This window comes from Myotis yumanensis, unplaced genomic scaffold (assembly GCF_028538775.1).
Source record: "Myotis yumanensis isolate MYYU_CA2020_CCGP unplaced genomic scaffold, mMyoYum1.0.hap1 SCAF_10, whole genome shotgun sequence".
In the NCBI taxonomy this organism is placed as follows: Eukaryota; Metazoa; Chordata; class Mammalia; order Chiroptera; family Vespertilionidae; genus Myotis; species Myotis yumanensis.
The window spans coordinates 38,924,441-38,949,088 of NW_027223761.1; the positions used below are offsets into that span (position 1 = coordinate 38,924,441).

The window sequence follows — 24,648 nt, forward strand, 5'->3', positions numbered from 1 at the left end:
AAAATTTGGATGGGAGAATAGAATTGTCAGATAAAATGCTGTTGTTTAAATTTCAGGTATGCATGAATAATTTTTTAGTATAAGTATGTTCCAAATATTGGGTGGGAGATATACTAAGAAATTTTTGTTTATATGAAATTCAAATTTGCCTAGGCATCCTGTGTTTCTATTGGCTAAATCCAGCACCAGTGGGGAAAGGGCTGCAAAAGGAAGTGTGCTACATTTCTGATTTTTTTTTTCCAAACCTTACCCAAGGAGTGAGGGGGGGAGGGGGAATCAATTTTTTTCCTTTTTTTTTTTTTTTTTTAGAGAGAGAGTTGGAGAGAGTGGGGAGGGGGAAGGAGAGAGAAACATTGATGTGAGAGAGAGACATCAATTGGTTGCCTCCCGTATGTGCCCCCACCAGGGTGGGGATTGAACCTGCAACCCAGTTACTGCCCTTGACCAGGAATCCATCTGTTCACCTGATCAATATTGATTTATTAATATAAAAAAGTCTAAAGTTCAGTAGGCAAACATAAAGGAGTGTCTACAATATGTCTTTATAAATTAAAATGAACTATAAACCCAATTGGTGTGGGTAAAAATACGAAAATCAATAGTTTTTTAAACTCTTGCAATAATCAGATGGACAGATCACGAAGGATTTCCTATGCCAAGCAAAAAAAATTCTGTTGGTCATGGAGAAACATTAACGAAACTTAAATGAAGGAGCAACACTATTATTCTAAAAAAATGACTTTAACAACCCTGTGGAGACTGAATATGTTGGTGAGGGGAAGAGAATGAACAAGAATGGACATTACCAGACCATTGGAGTAGACAACTGTGATACCAATGAGTTTTGATAGTAGGAGGCAGTTTCCTTTTTCTAATTGTTTGTTTTATTTTCCCCTTTATTAGGGTGCTCACCAGAGTAAATTCGGTAAATATATTCACTGAACCCGAGGTTAAAGGTGGTATGAAAAGCCATTGGAGGGTTTTAAGTGACACGATCTAACTTTAAATTTTAAAAGGCTCGATCTGAATGCTATGTTAATAATTGACTGAAGGTAGAGGCTAGGAATAAAGTAGGGATTCTAATGAGGAGGTACTATAGTGATGCCTAAGAGGTGTTTTACATAGCATTAACAGTGGAGATGAGAAAAATCAAATTTTGAGTATAGTTTTTGTGTATGCTGACTATATAAGAAGGTAGTTTTAAAACTGGATTTTAGATAGTATTTGATTTTATTATTTTTAATCATCCAAGGACATGCTTATTGATCTAGAGCAGTGGTTCTCAACCTTCTGGCCCTTTAAATACAGTTCCTCATGTTGTGACCCAACCATAAAATTATTTTCATTGCTACTTCATAACTGTAATGTTGCTACTGTTATGAATCCTAATGTAAATATCTGATATGCAGGATGGTCTTAGGCGACCCCTGTGAAAGGGTTGTTTGACCGCCAAAGGGGTCGTGACCCACAGGTTGAGAACCGCTGATCTAGAGAGAAGGGAAGGGAGGGAAAGAGGGAGAGAGCGACATCTATAGGCTGCCTTCCTGCACATGCCTTAACTGACCCGGGACCGAACCTACAACCTAGGTATGTGCCCTGACTAGAAATTGAACCCACCACCTTTCAATGCACGGGATGACACTCCAACCAACTGAGCCACACTGGCCAAGGCTTAGATAGTATTTTATATATAAAAAGAGGGCCAAAACAGTTTACAGGCCAGAGAAATTGCTTATAGCTGACAAAAGGAAAAAATTGGTAGAGCACAGTGTTTTAGGGACAGTGAAATCAGTCTGTCCAGATTAATGATTTAATGTTGGTGTTCGAGCTACTCTACAAGGTCTAGGGTTTTTTCATCTGGATAACATAAAGCTGAGATTATGCCATGGGATGGATCAAGCCCAACTTTGAGGAGGAGTCAGGGGAGACTTTTCCATAGGGAGTAGATCTAATCTTAATGCAGAATAAATTGAAATAAGGGGTTTGGGGGTAGAGATGGGTAAAAGTGAACAAAATATGCAGTTTTAGGAATAACTACAGCTTAGTGGTTAAGAGCTAGGCTTCCAGAGCTCAGATCAGTTTTTATGAAGACAGTTTATTTCCACCTAATGTTAAACTTTTATAATCATTGGGTCAATAAAAACTCAGAGTAATGCAGTGTCAGCAGCAATCCTGGTAGGCCAAGAATCAACGTCAGGCAGATCCTATCAGATATGCCTACCAAAGTAACTGATTAAATCCTAGGATATGCAGAAGCTGAATAATTATACAATCCACTCCAAAAGGTAACACAAGCATGTGTTTTTGTTCATCTTCACAGGCCCTAGAAGTTAGAATACATACAGGCCACCATGAGTCATGTGTGCAGATGTCTTCCACCAAACATTAAAATTAATTGGCAATGAATCAGAACGTTAGTCTGAGCAAGTTTCCTGGTGAGCAGTGAAAGGCACAGTGGCTAAAGTAGTTTAAGAACTTGTTGGCCTTTTATCTTTTACTGATGGTATAGAATTAGGATAATTATTTGACCTCTCTTAGCTGTAAATTAAAGGGATTTAAATAATAGGAGTCCTAACTAAAGTCCCTCTCTCCTTTATCTCTAAAAACCTGCCTGCCACACTTAATTTATTAAGTATTAATTTTCACAGCATAATGATTCTGGGAAATCTCAAAAGTCCAATGTCATTCGAATTTCAAAATCACTCCATATCCAGAGAAATTCTGTCTCCAAGACACCAAGCTTAGAGACCCAGCAGGAAAATCTCACCATGTCTTCAGCACCAACTGGCAAGCGTTTTTCACGGTGCTGGAAACTAGAGGCCATTGTGCACTCCCAACATCAATCGAAGAGAAGCCCCAAAGCTACAACAGTTACCCAGGTTTATTGGGAGAAAGACTGTGCATCACCTGCTACCCAGCTGGCGGAACCCTACTGCGCTGGCAATGGAGGCTGTCTCAGCCCTGACCTCTCCACCTACACTCCACTTCCTACCCCTAGGCCAGCCCCACCCCGCCCACGTGGGAGGTGCTTTCCAGCTGGCCTGAGCTCCTGAGGTTACCTGGTGTAGCAGTTCCCAAAGGGTGGGCTCTGGTTTTGTTGGCGCAATGGCTGGCTTTTGAGCTTTCCAGCCTGCCCTGCCCTCAGACTGAAGGGGCTGCAGAGGGCGAGAGAGGATTAGACTTGACTTATTTTGGATAATAGGCTGAAGCTACGAATTGTAGACGCACATCCTGGAGGTATCCCAGGTGAGCTCTTCAGACTGTGAGAGGGACTTCCAATAGACTCTCTTCCTCTCCAGCTTTCTCACCCATCTGCCCTTACCTGGGAGAGGAGCATGGAAAAGGAGTCTCGTGGACAGGGAGCCCCTCACAGCCAGGGCTTAGGTTAGTAGGCGGCTTTGCTCCATTCCCAAATGCAGATTCTTAATCATCTTGGGTATCTTGCCCAGATGCTGGAGGCTTAAAGTTTGCCAAATCTGGTCTCTGGAATCCTGTGCCTCCACATCATTTGTCTAGTACAGTGGTTCTCAACCTTGGCTGCACCAGGTGATTCTAATGTGCAGCCAAGGTTGAGAACCACTGGTCTAGTATCTGTCACCTTGTGTAATGTTTTCTGATAGATATTAGTTCCTTAAGTGTCTCCAGCTTCTAGCGCAGTGTTGACATACTATAAATGTTTAAGGGATGGATGTTGAAAAGACAGTATCACCATAACTTCACACATCTTCAAATGATTCCAAATACATTGAGAATATTTTTTTTTTTTTTTTTTTTTTAGAATTTTGGAGTTTACAGCAAAGAATCCATTAAAATGTTTACAGACGTCCCATTGAGAAATATATACAGTTGCTTTTATATGAAAACTGATTCATAGGAGAGAAACCGGACTGAAAAATTCCCTTCCTCTTTAAACTATAGAACTCCATTTTAATAATTACTATGTTCATAATGAATCTAATAAGAAATAAAACTTGAAAACAGCATCAAGCAAGTCATGTACATTCTGTAGGTAGTCCTCATGTCAGCTTATGTATTATCCACTAAATAGGGAGCATTATTTTGGAATCCAAAGAAATAGTAGCTGATGCAAACTATTTAAATTTCCATTGATTCCAAAAAGCTATATATTTTCACTCAGAAGTCAAACCACTGAGATGTTACCATTTTCCACCCATGATGTAAAGAAAATTCTTATGCTTGGAAGCTTAATATTCTGATAGCCTCTTCCCTCAACCATTCTATCTCCTTTCCTTTTCTTATTACATGGTTTCTTCCATGATGTGCTTATATTAGTATCAGAGACCAGATATCTTTGGTTTTTCCTTCCAGAGCGCAAAAGCTCCCTTTTGCTTTCCTGTTGTCTCCCAGTAAGGCACATACCAACCAGTACTCACTTTAGACTGTCAGGAAACTAGTGAATATACCTGTAGTTTTTGCTAGGTTGTGTTGTTTATGAAATAATTGGTTTGGTCAGGTTAGTATCTGCTATACTTAGTAAGATTGCATTCATATGCAAAAACACAGACACTCATACAGATCCAGATTTTTCAGAGTATTTACCACCACAGGATTTTTGAATAAAAATATCCATAGTTTGTATTTATCTTTGAATAGGTCTACAAGAGTTGTTACTTTTCTTTTCTAGTTAAAGGGTTGGAAAAGTAGAGATAAAACTCCCTTTGAAAAAAAATTTCAAGCAATTTCACAATTGAAAATATATTAACCTAAGTGGTGGGGGTAGGATGGAATCTATTCCCGTTTAAAAGTGTTTGCTATATTTATGATGAATTCTGGTGCTGAGATTTCTTTCACAGAATCATGTTTGACTCTTAGAAAACCTACTGAGTATGCACTGTTGGGGAATCCTTCATCCTTAAAACTATAATTTATTTCATTTGATGTTTTGGAAGGTTGTTAGTTGCTTAGCCAGCCTACTGCTTCTTTGGTAGATTGTAATAATTGATGGCTACGATTTTCGAGCATTTATTAGGAGCCAAACACAGTGTTAAATCATTAAGCTCCAATAATAATATTAAAACCATACATTTGCATTTAATTTGCAATTCCTATACTTAAGAAATAAGTGCTATATTATCACATTTGAACTGTACAATAAAAATGTAGGCCAGGTATCCCTATTCTCAGATGAAATATTAGAGTCTCAAGTTAAATAACTAGTTATAGGACAAATTATTGGCAAGTCCAGGATTAAAATCTAGAAGTCTGATTTGCCATATATCTTAAGACTCTTTAAGTAGATGTAGGTGTTTTATAAGAAGCATTTTCATAAAAAAATGAAAATAAAAATATTTTTCTTTTCTAAGTTTTGCTCTTTAGCCACCAAACTCATTGTCATATATACTTAGAGATATCTCTTACATTTTCCTCACTAGAGTGGTACTTACAAAATAAACTTTATAATCAATTTGTGAAATAATGTTCTCAATGAAATATTTGATTAGAATTTTTTTATAGTTTAATGTGGGAGGATTCAACATCTCCACAATAGCCTTTTTAGAAACTAGTGGCCCAGTGCATGAATTCATGCACATTGACAGAAAATTAATTAGAGGAAATATTTTAATATTGCTATGTGCCCTTTCTCTATAGAAGTGTCAGAGATGAAAGCAAATTAGTAAAATGTAGATGAAAATAATATAAAGATTAATAAAAAACAATAACATAATATAACGAATATTTTCCATGAAATTTTTACTATCAGAATCTTCATTTATCATTATTTTTTTTTAAATATGCCGAGTATTCTGGAAAATGTATATCATTTGGACAAAATTTGTCTTTGCTACAACATCGAGTAAATTTTCCATCAGATGGATTTTCATTGGAGAAATTTAGGGATAGGCAAAATTGTAACAGTCATTCCATCACAACTGTGTTTGATAATTGCATCCTCATTTACCTCATTTTCGCTGAAGGCAGTTCCTACCAGTATCGGTAGTACTTGTCAATGACTGTTCTTCAGACATGTTCTGTCAACATGTCGCTTTTTTTCAGCTTCAGAGGTACATTGTGCCAATAGTTGTTCTTCAGACATATTTTGTCGACAACATTGCTTTCTTTCAGCCTCAGAGGTACGCTGTGGCAATAGTTGGTCTTCAGACATATTCTGTTGACAATTTTGGCTTCAGAATGTCAACAAAAATATGATGTCATTACCTGGTGCCCACAGCCACTGTTTGTAGGCTGGGATGGGCTGTGGGCTGTATTTTGCGCCACGGCAGCGTCGGCTGCGATTTGGTGGGCTATTTCTCCGGGGTGGTGGCAGGCCTGTGTCCCACTTGAGGACACTTTATTGACCTTTAAATGTTTAGGATAAATGATAGACCTAGGGCTATGGATGTCCTACAGCCTAGATCCCAAAGAGTACTTTTTAAAAAATTCATATCTTAAAAAAATACATGTAGATTAACAACAATACATCCACCTCCTATTGCAGTTGATTACCCTTTTCCAATTGTAGTCCCCACTGAGCACCAGGGCAGCCAAAGATATTAATTGGGGTGGAGTAATTGGTTGTCACTGTGATCTTTGTCATTACTTCAGAGAGTTCAGTCCTTAGAAATGTCCTTCTATATTCTCATGATCTCCTGGTTACTTGTGACCTTCATATTAAGAACTGAAAGTTTGAGGTTTACTAAATTTATCAACTCCAAAGATATTGCTTGGCTTCTCCCTAATATGGACTTCCTTAATAGATTAGGTCCTATTTATGAACTAGAGAAAGATGATGGTAATGAACATCAGAATAATGATAGACAAAACACTTGTATGGTGATATATTTAATTCCAAACTCTGTGGTTTCATCTGGGAGCCAGGAAAATCTGCCTAAGATTTCTATCCAATAACAGATTTCCCTCCAATATTAATTCTGTCATTATCAATTAGAGAATAATCTCTGACAAAGTTTCTTTTTTCCATTTGCATTTTCATAGGATTCCTTCCAGCATAAGTTCATGGATGTTGAATGAGTTCTGCACTCTGACTAAAGGCAATATTACATTTACTTGTTATAGGACTTCTCTTGAGTATGAAGTTTTTGGTGTTTAATAAGGTTTGAATTCCTGTTGAAGGTTTTCTCACACTTGTTACATTTAAATGGTTTCTCTCCGGTATGAATCATTTGATGTCGAATAAGTGAGGAGCTCCGGCTGAAGGATTTTCCACAGTTAACACATTCATAAGTATTATCTCTAGGATGGAGACTTGGACTTTTATTACTGTCTTCACTGTTACTGAAGACTGTTTCACATTTATTTCCTTTGTAGGCCTTTACTTCTGGATGACCTCTTAGATGCTTACTAAGGTTTGTTCGTCGGTTGAAGGATCTCCCACATTTACTACATTTATAGGGTTTCTCTCCTGTGTGAATGATCTGATGTCGAACAAGGGATGAACTCCGGCTGAAGGCTTTCCCACACTGAAAACATTCATAGCAACTCCTTGTGGTATGACTTTTTGGGTGTTGAATATCTGTGCTCAGGCTCAAGGCATTCCCACATTCATTATATTCTGAATGTTGCTTTCCTAGTAAGTCAAAATTAAATTTGAAATTAGTTTTAAACTTATTGCACTTCAGGGACCCCTTGCTCATAGGAACTCCTTGTTGACTATCAAAAACTGAGTTAACTGACTTAACATCAAAGCTTTTCTTATTTTCACTATATTCAAAGTGTCCCTCCACAGTATTGATTGTCTTATGAATGAAAGCTTCTTGTGGCAAATTTATGTCCCAGTTCTATATAACCAATCATCACCTTTCCAGGCATCTAGAGAAGGAAGTCTACTTTGGGTCAGTGTTGTCATGATCTCTCCATGGGATGATTCTGCTCCAGAAATTCTCTTTGAAACTGAATCCTGATTTTCTGAAATTATTTGTGTGTCTGAAAAGAAATAAAAATTCCACAAACTAGAAGAAAAAAAATTGCTTAATTAGGAAAGAAGGCTAAACCATATAAGGGGATATGCATATTTTATGCATCTTAAACACAGAATACAATGAAGTGAGGCTAGAAAAGAAGAATTACAGAACAAATAAATGAGATAAAAATATTAAAAAGAAGGTTTAGAGATCAGCAAGGCAAAGAACGGAAGAAAGAGCATTTTAGAGAAATGGGATCCAAAAGATAACTGAGGGAGAAGATATAGAAAGGAAGAAACAGAGTAATTTGCCTATCAAATTAATAAAGATTTCAGGTAAAAAATAACTAGTGTTTGCCAGAGTGATAAAACAAAACAGAAACAGACTCAGAGAGACAAAGAACAAACTGATGGTTGCCAAATGGAAGGGGAGTTGGGGGGCTGGGTGAAAAAGTTAAAGGAAGTAAGTAGTACAATAAGTAGTTACAAAATAGTCACAAGGTTATAAAGTAAAGCATAGGGAATACAGTCAAATCATCCTATCTAATAAAAGACAAACAGGGTAATTGACCATACCTTCGCTATGCTTCCCATTGGCTAATCAGGGTGATATGCAAATTAACTGCCAAGAAAGATGCCAGTTAACCGCCATGATGGCGGTTAATTTGCATATGTAGGCGCAATGATGGGAGGTGAAAGGGGAAGGACAGAAGAACGGTGATCGGAAAACCAGGCAGCAGGCAAGAGCTGGGTGGCAGGGCAAAGGCGGCCTTGGGGGCCGCCTTTGCCCTGCCCCCTGGCCCTGGATTGGAGAACCGGGGTGCCTTTGCCCACCCCAGCCGGTGATCACGATCGGAAAGCCAGGACACAGGCAAGGCGGCACCCCCAGGACCCAGGAGCCGCCTTGCCTACGGCCTGTGATCCTGATCCCGATCCAAAAGCCGGGCCACAGGCAAGGCGGCATCCCCGGACCCAGGAGCCGCCTTGCCTGCGGCCCGTGATCCTGATCACGAAGGTTTGGAGGTGGCTCCGGCTGGAACAGACACGGACAGGGACAGGGGGCTGGCCTGCAGCCTCCGCAGCTGAGCGCAGGCCCAGAGAGGAGACGGCGGGCCTGCCTCCTGCAGAAGCAGCACAGGTCCCTCCCACCTCCCACGGAATCAGCGCGGCTCCCTCCTGCCTCTGGTGGAAGCAGCGCAGCTCTGGATGGTACACTGCGGTTCCTGTCAGCTCCTGCAGAAGCAGTGGGCAGCCTACTGCGCAATATTGCACAATGGGTTACTAGTCCTATATAATAAAACCCTAATATGCAAATCGACCAAATGGTGGAATGACTGGTTGCTATGAACTGACCACCAGGGGGCAGACGCTCAACATAGGAGCTGCCTGTTGGTGGTCAGTGCTCCCACAGGGGGAGCGTCGCTCAGCCAGAAGCCAGGCTCATGGCTGGCGAGTGCAGCAGTGGTGGTGGGAGCCTTCGCGGCAGCACTAAGGAGCAGTGAGCTGAGTGGTAGGAGCAGCAAGCAGGCAGGCAGTAAGGAGCAAGGGTTCTGGACTGCAAGAGGGCACAGGCCAGGCATGAATTTTATGCACCAGGCCTCTAGTATTGTAATAATTATGTATGGTGCCAGGTGGGTACTAGACATATTGGGGTATCGATTCTTAAATTATATAAATGTGTAATCACTATGCTGTACACGTGAAACTAATATAAAATAATATTGATGTGAATAAAATGCATCTTTGGACATCTCCCTAAATACACACACACACACACACACACACACACACACAAACACACACCACTTCTTTGGTGCTGAAGTTCCTCTTCTAATAAGGTATACTACAGAACTCAACACATAAGCCTGAAAAATTGGCAATAACCTAAATGTCCAATAGTTGTGGTGGCAGGGAGGAATGGTTGAATATACCGATACATGTATGTGATGGAATGTTATATGTGAATTAGAAACCAATTTTTGTATTTAGTGAAATAGGCAATTGTGCATGATATCATATTAGGTAAGAAGAGCAAAATATATATAATGACATATTCCTGATAACCCCAATTTTGGAAAAAAGAAACTGTCACAAGCCACAAAAATACATTAACATAAACAAAGAAAATGGCTTAAGAAAAAAAAACACCCCACAAATGTTAATACTACATATCTCTGGGTAGTGAGGTAATGAAGTGAGTTATATCCCTCATTATAGAAAAGTAGGAGAAACCAAGATGGCGGCATAGGTTAATGCTGGAGTTTGCTGCCTCGAACAACCACTTCAAAAATACAACTAAAAGACGGAACGGACATCATCCAGAACCACAGGAAGGCTGACTGAGTGGAAGTTCTACAACTAGGAGGAACCGAGAATCAGAGGAGGCACAGTGCTGAAGTAAAATACTAAGGTGCGGAGTGCGTGCAGCGCGGGCTGGTGGCTGAGGGCGCAGTTGTCTGTTTCAATCCGGAGGGAGTCTCAGACTCTGAGCTCCAGATCCGGGCGAGTCTCTAGGGAGCCAGACTCAAACGGGAGAAGCGGGACTGTCTGGCTTCAGTCCCTCCGAGGTTTGCAGCGGTTGCTGGGACAGAGAGGCAGAGCCCCTGGGGACGGACTGAGAGCAGCCATAACTGCTCCCTCCTCTGCCCTGTTGATCCCGTGGGACCCGCCCCGCCCAAGCCCTGCACAGAGCCATTTGCTGGATAGCCTCAGGCAAAGGCTAGATTAGCACCTCCCTAGAGGACAGAAGTTCTCCCACTGCAAACACAGCTGATTCTCACAGCCAGTTGGCCTGGAGGTCAAGTAGTAATTACCTACAACAATCAAGGCTTGACTTCAACAAGACTGCTCACAGAGACCACAAGGAAGATAGTGTAAGGAGCCTCTGGGACAGCTACAAGTGTACCAACATCAGAATTATAGGGGTGCCAGAAGATGAGAGAGAGCAAGATATTGAAAACCTATTTGAAGAAATAATGGCAGAAAACTTCCCCTACTTGGTGAAAGAAATAGATTTACAAGTCCAGGAAGCGCAGAGAACCCCAAACAAAAGGAATCCAAAGAGGACCACACCAAGACACATCATAATTAAAATGCCAAGAGCAAAAGACAAAGAGAGAATCTTAAAAGCAGCAAGAGAAAGAGACTCAGTTACCTACAAGGGAATACCCATACGACTGTCAGCTGATTTCTAAACAGAAACTTTGCAGGCCAGAAGCGAGTGGCAAGAAATATTCAAAGTGATGAATACCAAGAACCTACAGCCAAGATTACTTTATCCAGCAAAGCTATCATTCGGAATTGAAGGTCAGATAAAGAGCTTCACAGATAAGGAAAAGCTAAAGGAGTTCATCACCACCAAACCAGTATTATATGAAATGCTGAAAGGTATCCTTTAAGAAGAGGAAGAAGAAGAAAAAGGTAAAGATACAAATTATGAACAAATACGCATCTATCAACAAGTGAATCTAAGAATCAAGTGAATAAATAATCTGATGAACAGAATGAACTGGTGATTATAATAGAATCAGGGACATAGAAAGGGAATGGACTGACTATGCTTGGGGGGGAAAGGGGTGTGGGAGATGCGGGAAGAGACTGGACAAAAATCATGCACCTATGGATGAGGACAGTGGGTGGGGAGTGAGGGCGGAGAGTGGGGTGGGAACTGGGAGGAGGGGAGTTATGGGGGGGAAAAAGAGGAACAAATGTAATAATCTGAACAATAAAGATTTAATTATAAAAAAATAAATAAACGTAGATGGAGAAAAATGAATAAAAAAAAGTATATTCTATACTTACTAAAATATATATACTATAATTTATAACCTCTCAAAACCAAAATGTTAATAAGAATAAATTATGATGAGGGTAGGGACTTAAGGCACAAGTTAAGGATATATATAGTTAAAGAAAGGAAAAGAAATGGAAGAATACTGAAGCCACTCTAGGATAAAGCAGAGTTTTCTGTTTTCTTAAAAAAAAGAGAGAGAAAAAAGAATACCATTTAATGAGATGATGGTGAACATTCATTTATATAGCATTTACCAGGTGTCAGGCACTGCTCTAAGTATGTTACACATATGAATACATTTCATCCTCACAGTAAAGTGGAAGTAGACACTGTTATTCACTCTCTATTACAGATTAGGAAACTGGCAGATAGGCCACACAGTTTTAAGTTCTAACCCATAACATAATTTTGCCTGTCCACATAAGGAAAAGAATCTGTGAACAAAAAGCAATGATGACTTTTTTTCTTCAAAGTTTAGGTGGTTTTGTCATCACCTCCCCAACTATCAACCAAAGGCTGGGTTGTACAATGTTAAGTTAAAGAATAGAAGCTTTTTACAAATGCCTCATATCTGCCTGCTTCTTACCCAGTATGGCTGTTCTTGGGATTTCTTGCTCCATTATCCATCCTTTTATCTTACTCTCCAACTTGGGGACCTCAACTGGTTTGGAAAATTGAAGCTCTGTTATGGGAAAAATGAAAACAACACAATAAACAAACATACATGACACTCCAGACCGTTTTAGAGGAAAAAGAATTCCATCCCAACATAGTGTTCTAAGAGCTGTTGAAAGATTAGGCCAGAATCATCACACACCTGTGTATTTCTAAAACTCTACATCAGAAAGGAATTTCAGACACATACAGCAAGAAAATCTGCTGTTGTGCCAAAGAATATTAGGAAATCTGAACCTAATCCCAAATGCCCTTAATCACTTCAGCAGTCTTATAGTTTTATCAGTAGATGAAGAGATTATTTTTATTTTTTTTATATTTTATTGATTTCTTACAGAGAGGAAGGGAGAGAGATAGAGAGTCAGAAACATCGATGAGAGAGAAACACTGATCAGCTGCCTCTTGCACAAATCCCACTGGGGATGTGCCCGCAACCAAGGTACATGACCTTGACCGGAATCGAACCCGGGACCCCTCAGTCCGCAGGCCGACGCTCTATCCACTGAGCCAAACCGGTTTTGGCAATGAAGAGATTATTAATGAGCAGATTAGGTAAGTACATAGAAGCCACCTTTACGCAATGAACTGAGGTTCCTATAGTTCTCCAGCATCACATCCCTGTACAGGTTCTTTACAGCAGAGTCCAATTGCCCCCACTCTTCCGCGCTGAATTCCACAACCACATCTTTGAATGTCACTGGCTCCTAAAACATTAAGTTCCTTTTTAATCAAAGATCACTCCAAAAATATTACTAGAGGAGAAATTTGGAAAGAATACGAGAGGTAGCCAGAATATACAAAAATTGATAGGTCAATGTTTGGAGTTTTAAAGGATGAAGTCGTGTTATATTAGGGACCTATCAACTTGGAACTTTGTGAGGGCTGCAAAAGGAAAATTCGATTAGCTTACGTTTTGCTGGAGGAGAAAAAAACAGTTGGGATAACTGTGGAACAAAAATTATTATAGAGTATAAATAATTTACATAAAAGGAGTTCAGAGCACAAAGAGTTGAAGGTAGATTTGAGGGAAATTTGTAATGAAGATGTAGGCTTCAATAGCAGAAGAGGTAGGGCATTTTCTCCAATTGAGAAACCCAGCCTGCTAACCTCAGTTCTCACAGCCTACTGTTAGCTTGTCGGACAGGCCTTTCCTGATTACCCAAAGTACCCATTCTCTTAATCAGTCTCTACTGCATTATATTTCTTTCTTTTTTTTGTAATTATTATTTCTGTCTGCAATTATCCTTTTAAAAAATGTTTTTATTGAGTTTAGAGCAACGGTTCTCAACCTTTGGGTCGCAACCCCCTTGGTGGTCGCACAACCCTTTCACAGGGGTCATCTAAGACCATCCTGCATATCAGATATTTACATTACGATTCATAACAGTAGCAACATTACAGTTATGAAGTAGCAACGAAAATAATTTTATGGTTGGGGCACAACATGAGGAACTATATTTAAAGGGCAAGAAGGTTGAGAACCACTGGTTTAGAGAGAAGAAGGGAGGAGAGGGGGGAGAGAGAGAGAGAGACATCAAAATGAGAGAAACATGGGTCGGCCACTTCTTGTATGCACCCAGACAGGGGAACCAACGAGCAACTTGAGTATGTGCCCTGACCGATGCTCAACCAACTAAGCCACACCAGCCAGGACTGCAATTAGCTTATTTGCTTGTGTTTGCCTGTCTGCTTTGACTATAAATATAATCTCCACAAAGCCAGGGTTTTGTTTCATTTACTGTCATTAAAAAAGTATGGCATATTAAAGATTTTTTTAATTGACTTTTAAAGAGAGAGGAAGGGAGAGAGTGAAACATCAATTGGCTGCTGAGGATCTAGCCCACAACCCAGGCATGTCCCTGACTTGGAATCAAACTGGCAATCTTTTGGTGCATGGGATGACATCCAAGCAACTGAGCCACATTGGCCAGGGCTGCATTAAACCTTTCTTAAAAGGGCCCTCTTACCATCAACAGTTGTCGAATTTCTCTTGGCATTCTCAACCTTATCGTTGTTGGCACCTTCAGTCACATTGAAATATACAAATCCTTTCCCTTCCCCTACTTCAGGGCCTGTCTTTGTGAATAAGTTGTCTACATTCATTTTGCTTACTTCCTCATCTTCTCTGCAACCTGGCTTTTATGCTCATGCATCTTAGTATCTCCATGATGATAAATGAACAGACACTAAGACATTACTCAGGCTGGATTTTCCTAAACTTTAAAGAATTTCTTCTTGAAATATTCTCATCCTTTGCTTTCAGTGACAACATTGTCCTGGTTTTTCTCTACTACTTTGTTTCATTTCAGTATCCTTTGAGGCTTCTTCTCCTGACAACTCGTGACCTTGGCTCCCTTCACTTTTAATTCTGAACATTCTCAGGATGGGCTCTATTTTAATAGCTTCAATTATTGTTTACAGTTTTGAAGAAATAAATGCACAGAGAACAGACAAAGATCATATTTTTCAAAAAGTGTATCGCCAACTAAAATAGGTCCAATGTCCTGAGGAAGAACAAGTCTCGTGTCCTTAGATTAAACTATGTTTGACAAAAGTTCAAAGGTCAAGAAAAAAAATCAGCTCATTTCAGTAAAGAGTGGAATCCTAATTCACCTGGGATTTGCCTGTTAGTGAGTCTGCTTCCATTTTCTCCTTCTTGATACTCACCTTCTGGAGAAGGGCAGAATCCTTGCAGGGTATATCTGAAGAAGATGAAGAAAAACATTAGGGAGACAAGCTATGCTTTGGAGAAAAGTTTAATGATTACAGCAGTGATTATAACATGCTACCCATAGGAATCAGCTTTAAAGAAGTTAGAAAAAATAATGATGCAAAGCTCTACAAACAATCAGAATCTCCAAGGGTGGAGCCTAGATCTTATATTTTTAAAAAGCTCTTAATGTGATTCTGAAATTCCACCAGGGATTGAGAACTACTGGATCAGAGGAAAAGGAGCCAAAATAACATTTGAGGCCTCATAGTGTTAAAAGATAAAATAGTGCAAATTATATTCTTAAAATTACTTAAGAAAATAACTATAATGGATTCTCCTTCCAATTTTTTCTTCTTTATAACAGGAAAATATGCTGTCCCTTCCCTCCAGGGCAACTATTCCACATCCAGTTTTCTATATTCTCACCTTTGTCTTCAATTACATCTTCTATGAGGGTCACCACTTCTTTGCTGTTCTTTGGATGATGTAAATTCACCCAAGTCTTGACCTCTTCAGGGAGAATTGTCAGGAATTGCTCCAGCACCAACAGTTCTAGGATCTGCTTCTTAGTATGAACCTCTGGTCTCAGCCACTGAAGACAGAGCTCCCAGAGTTGGCTCAGGGCTTCATGAGGCCCAGACACTCCCAAGTACTGGAAATGTCTGAACTTCTGACGAGACGCTTCAGAGTCATAGTACTCCCTGACTGGGGTGGTTTCCTGCTGCCAAGACACATCTGCTCTCAGGTCCTCACTTTGTTCATCCAAAGTCAGGTTTTGAGGTTTTGAGATAGCCATCAACTTGTTCAGGGGCTGCATCTTCCTAGATGGAAGTCCCACTTTGTCTGAATTTATCTTATCAGAGGAGTCCAGTAATTCTTAGGCTTGGGCTAAGCACCTGTATACTATAGATATATGTGGTGTGATTTGAGCCAAGTTATAACTCAAATAAAATTTCCAGGAATTCCAGGAGTTTCAGATAGAAAGCCAACATTCAGGTACCTGAGAGACTGAAAAAATACACAAATATGACCCATAGATAGTGAACATATTAGCATAGTGTTAAAAGATAAAATAGTACAAATAATATTCTTAAAATTAAGCAAGTAAATATAACGGATTCTCCTTTCATTCTTGTTTTTCTTCTTTATAACAGGAAAATATGCTGTCCCCCCACCCCATTAACTCAAAAAAGACAAAGAAACAGAGATAGATATAACAAAAACAAGTGATACATGAAATATTCCTTTGATTAAAATAAATTTCATAATTTAACTCCAGTGAGATTTCTCCTGTACTAGTTAACAACTCTATTTTGCTTTATAACTAAGCAAAACAAATCTTCAGGCAGGATATTCAGGACATTAAGCTTTAATACTAGAGATGCCTAAAAAACTTCATAAGTTCCCATTAAAATACCAATAAAGTCATATTAAAATGAGTAAAATTGGCACTACCACTAGAAATTAAGGTAAGAAACCAATTATTTAAAAATACAAGAATAGGAGAAACCAAGATGGCGGCATAGGTAAACACCGGAGTTTGCTGCCTCAAACAACCACTTCAAAAATACAACTAAAAGACGGAACGGACATCACCCAGAACCACAGGAAAGCTGGCTGAGGAGAGACTCTTCAACTAGAAGGAAAAACAACAGCATTACGAGGCTTAGAGGAGGCGCAGTGTGGAAAATTTAAAGGTACGGTGGTGCGGCGGTGCGCGCGCAAAGCGGGCTGGTGGCTGAGGGCGCGGTTGTCGTTTTCAATCAGGAGTGAGTCTCAGACTCTGGGCTACAGATCCGGGCGAGTCTCTAGGGACCCTGACTCAAACGGGAGAAGCGGGACTGTCTGGCTACGGTCCCTCCGAGGTTTGCAGCGGTTGCGGGGACAGAGAGGCAGAGCCCCTGGAGACGGACTGAGAGCAGCCATAGCTGCTCCCTCCCCCCGCCCTGTTGAGCCCGCCCCGCCCAAACCCTGCGCAGAGCCATTTGCCGATCGCCTTAGGCAAAGGCTGGACTAGCGCCTCCCCAGAGGACTGAAGTTTTCCACACAGCTGATTCCTACAGCCAGTCAGCCTGGTGGCCAAATCCCTCTAGTGTTAACTACAATAATTAAGGCTTGGCTAGAACAAGACTGCGCACAAAGACCACAAGGGGGTGCACCAAGAAAGCATAAAAGATGCGGAGACAAAAAAACATGACAGAAATGGAGGATATGGAGCTAAAAATTGCAATTTTGAGGGCTTGCTATAAACTTGAGCAGAGCCTCGCGAAAACTAATGAGACCCTTGATGCTACGATAAAGAAATTAGAAAGTAAGCATACACGGACTGAAATAAAGAATATTATACCCAATAGCAGACCAGAGGAGCACAAGAATCAAACCGAAGAAGCAAAAAACACCCAACTGGAAAAGCAAAATGAAAAAAGAATCCGAAAGTGTGAAGATAGTGTAAGGAGCCTCTGGGACAGCTACAAGCGTACCAACATCAGAATAATAGGAGTGCCAGAAGATGAGAGACAGCAAGATATTGAAAACCTATTTCAAGAAATAATGGCAGAGAACTTCCCCCACCTGGTGAAAGAAATGGACTTACAGGTCCAAGAAGCGCAGAGAACCCCAAACAAAAGGAATCCAAAGAGGACCACACCAAGACATATCATAATTAAAATGCCAAGAGCAAAAGACAAAGAGAGAATCTTAAAAGCAGCAAGAGAAAGAGACTCAATTACCTACAAGGGAATACCCATACGACTGTCAGCTGATTTCTCAACAGAAACGTTGCAGGCCAGAAGGGAATGGCAAGAAATATTCAAAGTGCTGAATACCAAGAACCTACAACCAAGACTACTTTATCCAGCAAAGCTATCATTCAGAATTGAAGGTCAGATAAAGAGCTTCACAGACAAGGAAAGGCTAAAGGAGTTCATCACCACTAAACCAGTATTATACGAAATACTGAAAGGTATCCTTTAAGAAGAGGAAGAAGAAAAAGGTAAAGATACAAATTGTGAACAACAAACATGCATCTATCAACAAGTGAATCTAAGAATCAAGTGAATAAATAATCTGATGTACAGAATGAACTGGTGATTATAATGAATCAGGGACATAGAAAGGGAATGGACTGACTATTCTTGGGGGGGAAAGGGGAATGGGAGATTCGGGAAGAGACTGGACAAAAATCGTGCACCTATGGATGAGGACAGTGGGTGGGGAGTGAGGGCGGAGGGTGGGGCAGGAACTGGAAGGAGGGGAGTTATGGGGGGGGGGGGAAGAGGAACAAATGTAATCTGAACAATAAAAATTTAATAAAAAAAAATACAAGAATAAATACCCATGAGCTGTTTTATTGTTAGGGATTTTTAAAAAACGTGATTCCAAACTATAATAATTAAAAAATTTTATTTGTTAGGACTCATGAGGGGCCAGTCTGCAATGTCCACCAGTGAGGTCTTAGGCTCAACTAAACAGACCCATAAGACTACCATGGATCACATTGGGTACCAGCTTATTAATCAGGCTATTAGACAGAAAACACAGATGGTTAGCAGAGTGAGTGAGTGGCATTTTTCTTCAGTGGGAGTCCTTACAAAATACAGCTCAAGTCAAGAGACCCACCTGGGTTGTGCAGAAAGCATCTTGATTGAAAAGCCTATCCGCAGGAACCACTATTTCTTCTAAAATCTCAGAGCACAGCACCCAGGGTTCCCCAAAGAGCTTGGCCAACTACAACAGTCATTATGTCCAGGGAAGTTCAGATATAGTTTTCTGTCCAGTATAATGCTGCTAGTCTGGATGCAATTTACCATGCAAAGGTCTTTTTTTATTATACACCTCTAGGCCAGTGGTTTTCAGGGGTGATTTTGCCACCAGGGCAATGTCTAGAGACAGTCTGGTTGTTACGACTTGGAGTTATTATTACTGGCACCTAGTGGGAGTAGCTACTAAACACCCGACAATAGACAGCCCTCTAATATCAAAAAATTATCCAGCTCCAAATATCAATATTTTCAAGATTAAGAAACCCTGACATAGGCAATAGACAGTGACTAGGAGTACATACTTTGGAGTCTACCTGATTTGAGGTTAAATCTCAGTTGAAGTTACCATTTGTATGAAACTGAAGAAGTTATTTAACAAAAGCTTGCATTTTCTCAACCGCAATATGGCTATAACAATATCTATCTGATTAAATTATAAGGATTAAAAGAACAGTCATCTCACTTCTTGGCAGATAGTAAGCACTCAATATGCACTTCGTCAAGAATTTTTATCATAAATGGATGTTGAATTTTGTCAAATGCTTTTTCTGCATCTATTGATATGATATGATTTTTTCTTCACTTAGCTAATCACACTGATTTGTGACTATATTTGCAAATCACATATCTGATAACAGGTTAATATGCAATATATATAAAAGATTATATAACTCAATAGCAAAAATAAACAATCTAATGTTAAAGATGGGCAGAAGATCTGAATAGCCATTTTTCCAAAGAAGACATACAGATGGCCAACAGGTACATGAAAAGATGCTCAACATCACTAATCATCAGGGAAATGCAAATCTAAACCACCATGAAATACCACCTTACACCTGTGAGAATGGCTATTATAAAAAAGACAAGAGACAACTAGTGTTAGTGAGAATGTGAAGAAAAGAAAACCCTTGTGTACTTTTGGTGGGAATGTAATTTTGTGCAGCACTAGGGAAGAGAGTATGGAGGTTCCTCAAATTAATTAAAAATAGAACTACCATATGATTCAGCAATCCCACTTCTGGGTATTTATCTGAAAAAAATGAAAACATTAACTCAAAAAGATATATGCATCCCTATGTTCATTGCAGCACCATTTACAAGAGCCAAGATATGGACACAACCTAAGTGTCCATCAATAAGTGAATGGATAAAGAAAATGTGGTATATATATACAAAATGGAATATTATTCAGCCATAAAAAAGAATGAAATCTTTCCATTTGTGACAACATGGATGGACCGTGGGGGCATTAAGTAAAATAAGTCAGACAGAGAAGACAACATATGATCTCTTATATGATGAACCCAAAACAACAACAACAACAAATAAACAAACAAACAAAATAAGCCAATAAAAGCAAGCTCATAGATTCAGAGAGGAGATGGGTGGTTGCTGGAAGAAGTGGGTGGGCAATGGGAGAAATGAAAGAAGGGGTTCAAAAGTTTTTTAAAAAGAAGAGTTAGAAGCAAATGAGAAGAATTTATCAATGTTTTCCATTGTGTCTTGCTGAAACCATACAGTATCCATTTAAAACGCACTCAACAGATTATCATACATACATGTTTATGTCTGACTATTAGTATATTTTACAGATTGGTGAAAACTTTGTGCACAAAAGTTATTTCTCAACTCCTGAGATACAACCTCCAAAGGTTAGGAAAGTCCAGGTTCATAGAAAGAAAGAAAGAAATCAATAAAAACATTTTTTTAAAGAAAGAAAAATTTCAAAGTGACAAAGAGGTGTCACTGAGTCCCAGAAAAACAATGAACTATAGGCCAAAATACTTTTAAAATTAACAGAAAGGGAGAAAGAGGAGTGAAAAAGCTCACAGGCAATATGTTAAAAACAAAACAACACAAGAAAAGGAAGCTCAAAAATGAAAAATAGAAATAACAACAAGGACAGTTATTGGAAAAATACTGTGTACAGGATTAAAGTTTAAACCCAACTACATAAATACTCAAGAGACATCAAAAACAAAAGAACTCCAAAGTTGAAAATAAAGTGATGATTAAAAACATAACAAGCAAATGTAAACAATAAAATATACATGGATATATTGAATTAAAAGCACAAATGCATTAAAATAGACAAAGAGGAAACTTTACTCAGGGGTCCTCAAACTACGGCCCACGGGCCACGTGTGGCCCGCCGAAAACATTTATCCGGCCAGCCGGGTGTTTTTGCTGCCGCTGCCTGTCCTGCTTAGCAGCGACTCATCCCGGGCCCACAGTGCGCATGTGTGGAATGTCTGAGGGACAGTGAACTGGCCCCCTGTTTAAAAAGTTTGAGGACCTCTGCATGATTGAAGGTACAACTCATAGTGAAGTTTAACTTGTTAAATGTACCTAAAAATAAAATTGAAATATATTTATAGCAAAACCCTCTGAAAATGAGATGAAATCAACAATGACACATTAGAATGGGCGATTAAGACAACTTTCTGAGTCCTTAAAAAAACACACCCTAAAACTAATTACTAATGTAGTGCATAGAAATAACATGGTTAGTCTGATATTTAAACCAGATAGAATGCAAACACTGATGAGAATATTTACAAAAGCTGCTCTTAGGTTGCCAAAAAACCTCCTCAATAAATAAAAAGAATATAGAATGGTACTAACAACATTTATTACTAGAATGAAAACCAGAAAAAACACTCTCAAATGCTTTGAAAATTAAATGTTGCTTCTAAAAACCAACTCAAATCAAAAACATTGCACATCATAATCTATAGAGCACAGCTCAAGTTTCATGGTAAGGCATTGGCAAAGCCTTACATATACAGGATGTCCTCCAAAAATGATAGCTCAATTTTGAAAATGAAATGTATTTTCATAAATACTGCTTTTATAATTATTCAGTGTGTGAATATATTTTGGGGGGACATGCTATACAACTGAACAAGAATGAGATGAATTAAACATTAAACTCAGTGGAAAAAACAACAAAATACACTAGGGATTTATAGGTTAAAAAATGTAAGTTAATATATACTCAGTATAAACAATTATAGAGCGAGGAAGAGGTGAAGATGTTCAGGATGACATGCTTGCATTTAGGATACAGAAAAGTTTAGGTGATAGAAGGGCCATGACTTGGAGGAGCTTAAGTGGTCAGTAAGTGATGAATATTGGGATAAAGAAAGTCAAGAAGTGTTAAAGTTTAAACTGAATAGAGAGATGCCTTTGAGGTTGATGGTGGGATTCGGGATGAAGAGTTAAGACAGTGAGCCATTATCTCTGGGGAAGGAAGGACTCAGTAAGGCGCAGGTGAGAGGAATCTGGAGAGTTCAATTAAATGACCAGGTGACACAAGCGCAAAGAATTTTACAGCTTCAAGGAATTGAACAGGTGTGTATTGTAGGGAAAAGATAGTTTATCTGTCTATGAAGAGGTTGTTAACCGAATAGGTCATAAGTAGGGCAGCAGCTTGAGGAGAGCCTTTCAGATTAGCTCAGATAAAGAGGGGCAGAAAACAGTTTGGAAATGAATGTCTTAAATAAGAAAGATGCTGGAGGTTTTTTTCTTTTTCCCTTTATTGATTTCAGAGAAGAAGGAAGAGGGGGAGAGATAGAAACATCAATGATGAGAGAGAACCATTGATCGGCTGCCTTCCTGCACGCCCCCTACTGGGGATAGAGCTCGCAACCTAGGTATGTGCCCTTGGCCAGAATCGAACCTGGGACCCTTCACTCCGCAGGCCGACGCTCTATCCACTGAGCCAAACTGGCTAGGGCAAGAAAGATGCCTGGAGGGTTTAATGTTCTGCGGGAGTGGCTAGGAATGACTGGGAAAGCAAAACGAGTTGCAGTTAACTTTTCTCCATTTTCTTTTCCAGTTGACCGATCCAATCACAACTGGTATTTCCACGAGGAATCAATACCAGTCGTTCCAATACCAGCTGACCAACCTATACTTCCCAGGTTGAGCCCCTGGAGGTTGCCCCACCACAGAATGGAAGAAGGGGCAGCAGCCGAGCGAAATCTGGCTCCAGAGCCGGATCGAGAACCCAGCCGCCTGCTCCCCACCCCGACCCTCTTATCTGGGCCCTCGGACCCTCTTATCTGGGCCCTCGGACCCCGGCTCTCCCACGCACTAAACCCTTCCGCAGCCCTCGCCCCCACCCCGGTCAGCTCGCGCCATCCACCCGCTTCTCCCGCGGAGACCGCGGAGCGCCGTAGTGGAACCTGGTCACTGGGAACAAACCGCGTAGACGTTCGCAAGCTGGGCTCCCAATTCCATGCGCCCGCGTCCTCGCCGCCCGCTGACCCGGTGATACCTACGAGCAAGGCTCCCAGCGCGCACTCCGTTCAGTCACCCGCGGGCGTCCGTTCCCAGGAGAGCGCGGGAGTGGCGTCCTGGCCGGCGAAGGCAGCGGGAGTTGGCAGTCACACCACCATCAGGAAGCCCTGGCCACTCCAGATCTTTAAACACCGCAGCCCCATCAGTGTCATAAATTCCAAAGCTCACCCGCCACGCAGTCCTGCGCACGCGCACCAGCCAAGAAAGGAGACCCAGAACCCCCCGCGGCCCAGGGGTCTGTGAGGGCTCGGGTGGGGCGGGGTTTTCCTAGCCACGCCCATTCCCCTAGGCCACGCCCACTCTGTAAAATTGTGTCCAACCATAGGGTCAGGAAGGGATGGGTGCAATCCTTGGAGGGTGGGTGGGAGAAGGGAGTGTCAGATTTCAATCGCTAACCCATCCCTTACAAGAAAATCAGCTAAAATCTTTCTTACCTTCTCCTAGCAACCCCATGCTCCTAATTTGCTTGGAACCAAAAGAACAGTGACATAATTTCGACATAATACCGTCTTGCATAAACGTGGTTTAGCATGGTTTTTATTGATTCAGTTTTGTATCAAGGTAAAAGATCTTGCAGAAGATCACGAGTTCAGGTTTGGCTTATTGTGGATGAGATATGTTGTGACATCCAAGAAGCAATGTCAAATAGACAATTGGCACCTGGATCTTAGGGCTAGACGTGTAAAATTAGTGTCATTTCTGGGTAGATGGTAATTGATGGCATGAGTGGGGGTGAGACTACAGACAGATAAATAAGAATAGAGAAAATAGTTAAAGGAGAGGGTATTGAGCCTCAGAGGAAAAACTTAAACTAGTCAGTCAGGGAAAGCCTTTTAGGGAGGGAGCTATAAATCTTGGCCATGAGTTGACCAAGGTAAAACAGGATGCAAAACTAGGATTTTTTGTTTTGTTGCAACTTCTTCTGTAATCATTACTATCATAAGTGAATTATAAGTATCATGTCAATCCTCGCCACAATACTATATGATAGACTTTATTATATCCTAATTTATTGAAACTGAAAGATGACACAGCTAAGCTTCAAGCTCAGGTCACTTCATATTTGTTCCACAGCTACTTACTCAATGCCACAAGATTTAGAGGATTATTGGTAAGATATGACAGAATGGTGGAATGATGTGTGCCATGAATAGTTTGTGAGGGGTTGGCATTTTGAAAATCCTATATAATAAAAGGCTAATATGCAAATTGTCCCTTTGGGAGTTCAACCGCCTGCTATGATGTGTGCTGACCACCAGGGGGCGGTATGGAACGAAGGAAGGCCCTGGCCAGCCCTGATCGTTGGCCAGGGCTAGAGACCCTACCCGTGCATAAATTTTGTGCACCGGGCCTCTAGTCATATATAACTAGCTAGGTATAATAAAAAATTTAAGTTGGAAGTACTGTCATTAAATATGCTCAAACATGGTCTTCAGCCAATTAAGAGTGCATGGAAATGAAAAATGCAATAAAGAGGAGTGCGAATACCAGCTTTCCTTTCATACCTCTGATAGATATG

The 24,648-nt window shown here is 40.3% G+C and overlaps 2 protein-coding genes across 2 annotated transcripts in view; one reads left to right on the plus strand and one right to left on the minus strand.

Annotated features, from left to right (window-relative positions):
* Positions 1-23,372, plus strand: part of ZNF214 (zinc finger protein 214) — a 40,579-nt gene extending 17,207 nt beyond the window's left edge. The window contains exon 6 of the mRNA XM_070426998.1: positions 22,666-23,372. Coding sequence (XP_070283099.1) covers positions 22,666-23,372 — 707 coding nt within the window. The remainder of the gene's footprint in view (positions 1-22,665) is intronic.
* Positions 6,985-15,877, minus strand: ZNF215 (zinc finger protein 215). The gene is given in 6 exon segments (XM_070426694.1): positions 6,985-7,756; positions 7,759-7,902; positions 12,259-12,354; positions 12,919-13,051; positions 14,961-15,049; positions 15,487-15,877. Coding segments are annotated over 6 exon segments (1,587 nt in total). The 3' UTR covers positions 6,985-7,022.
* Positions 23,373-24,648: the final 1,276 nt, after the last annotated feature.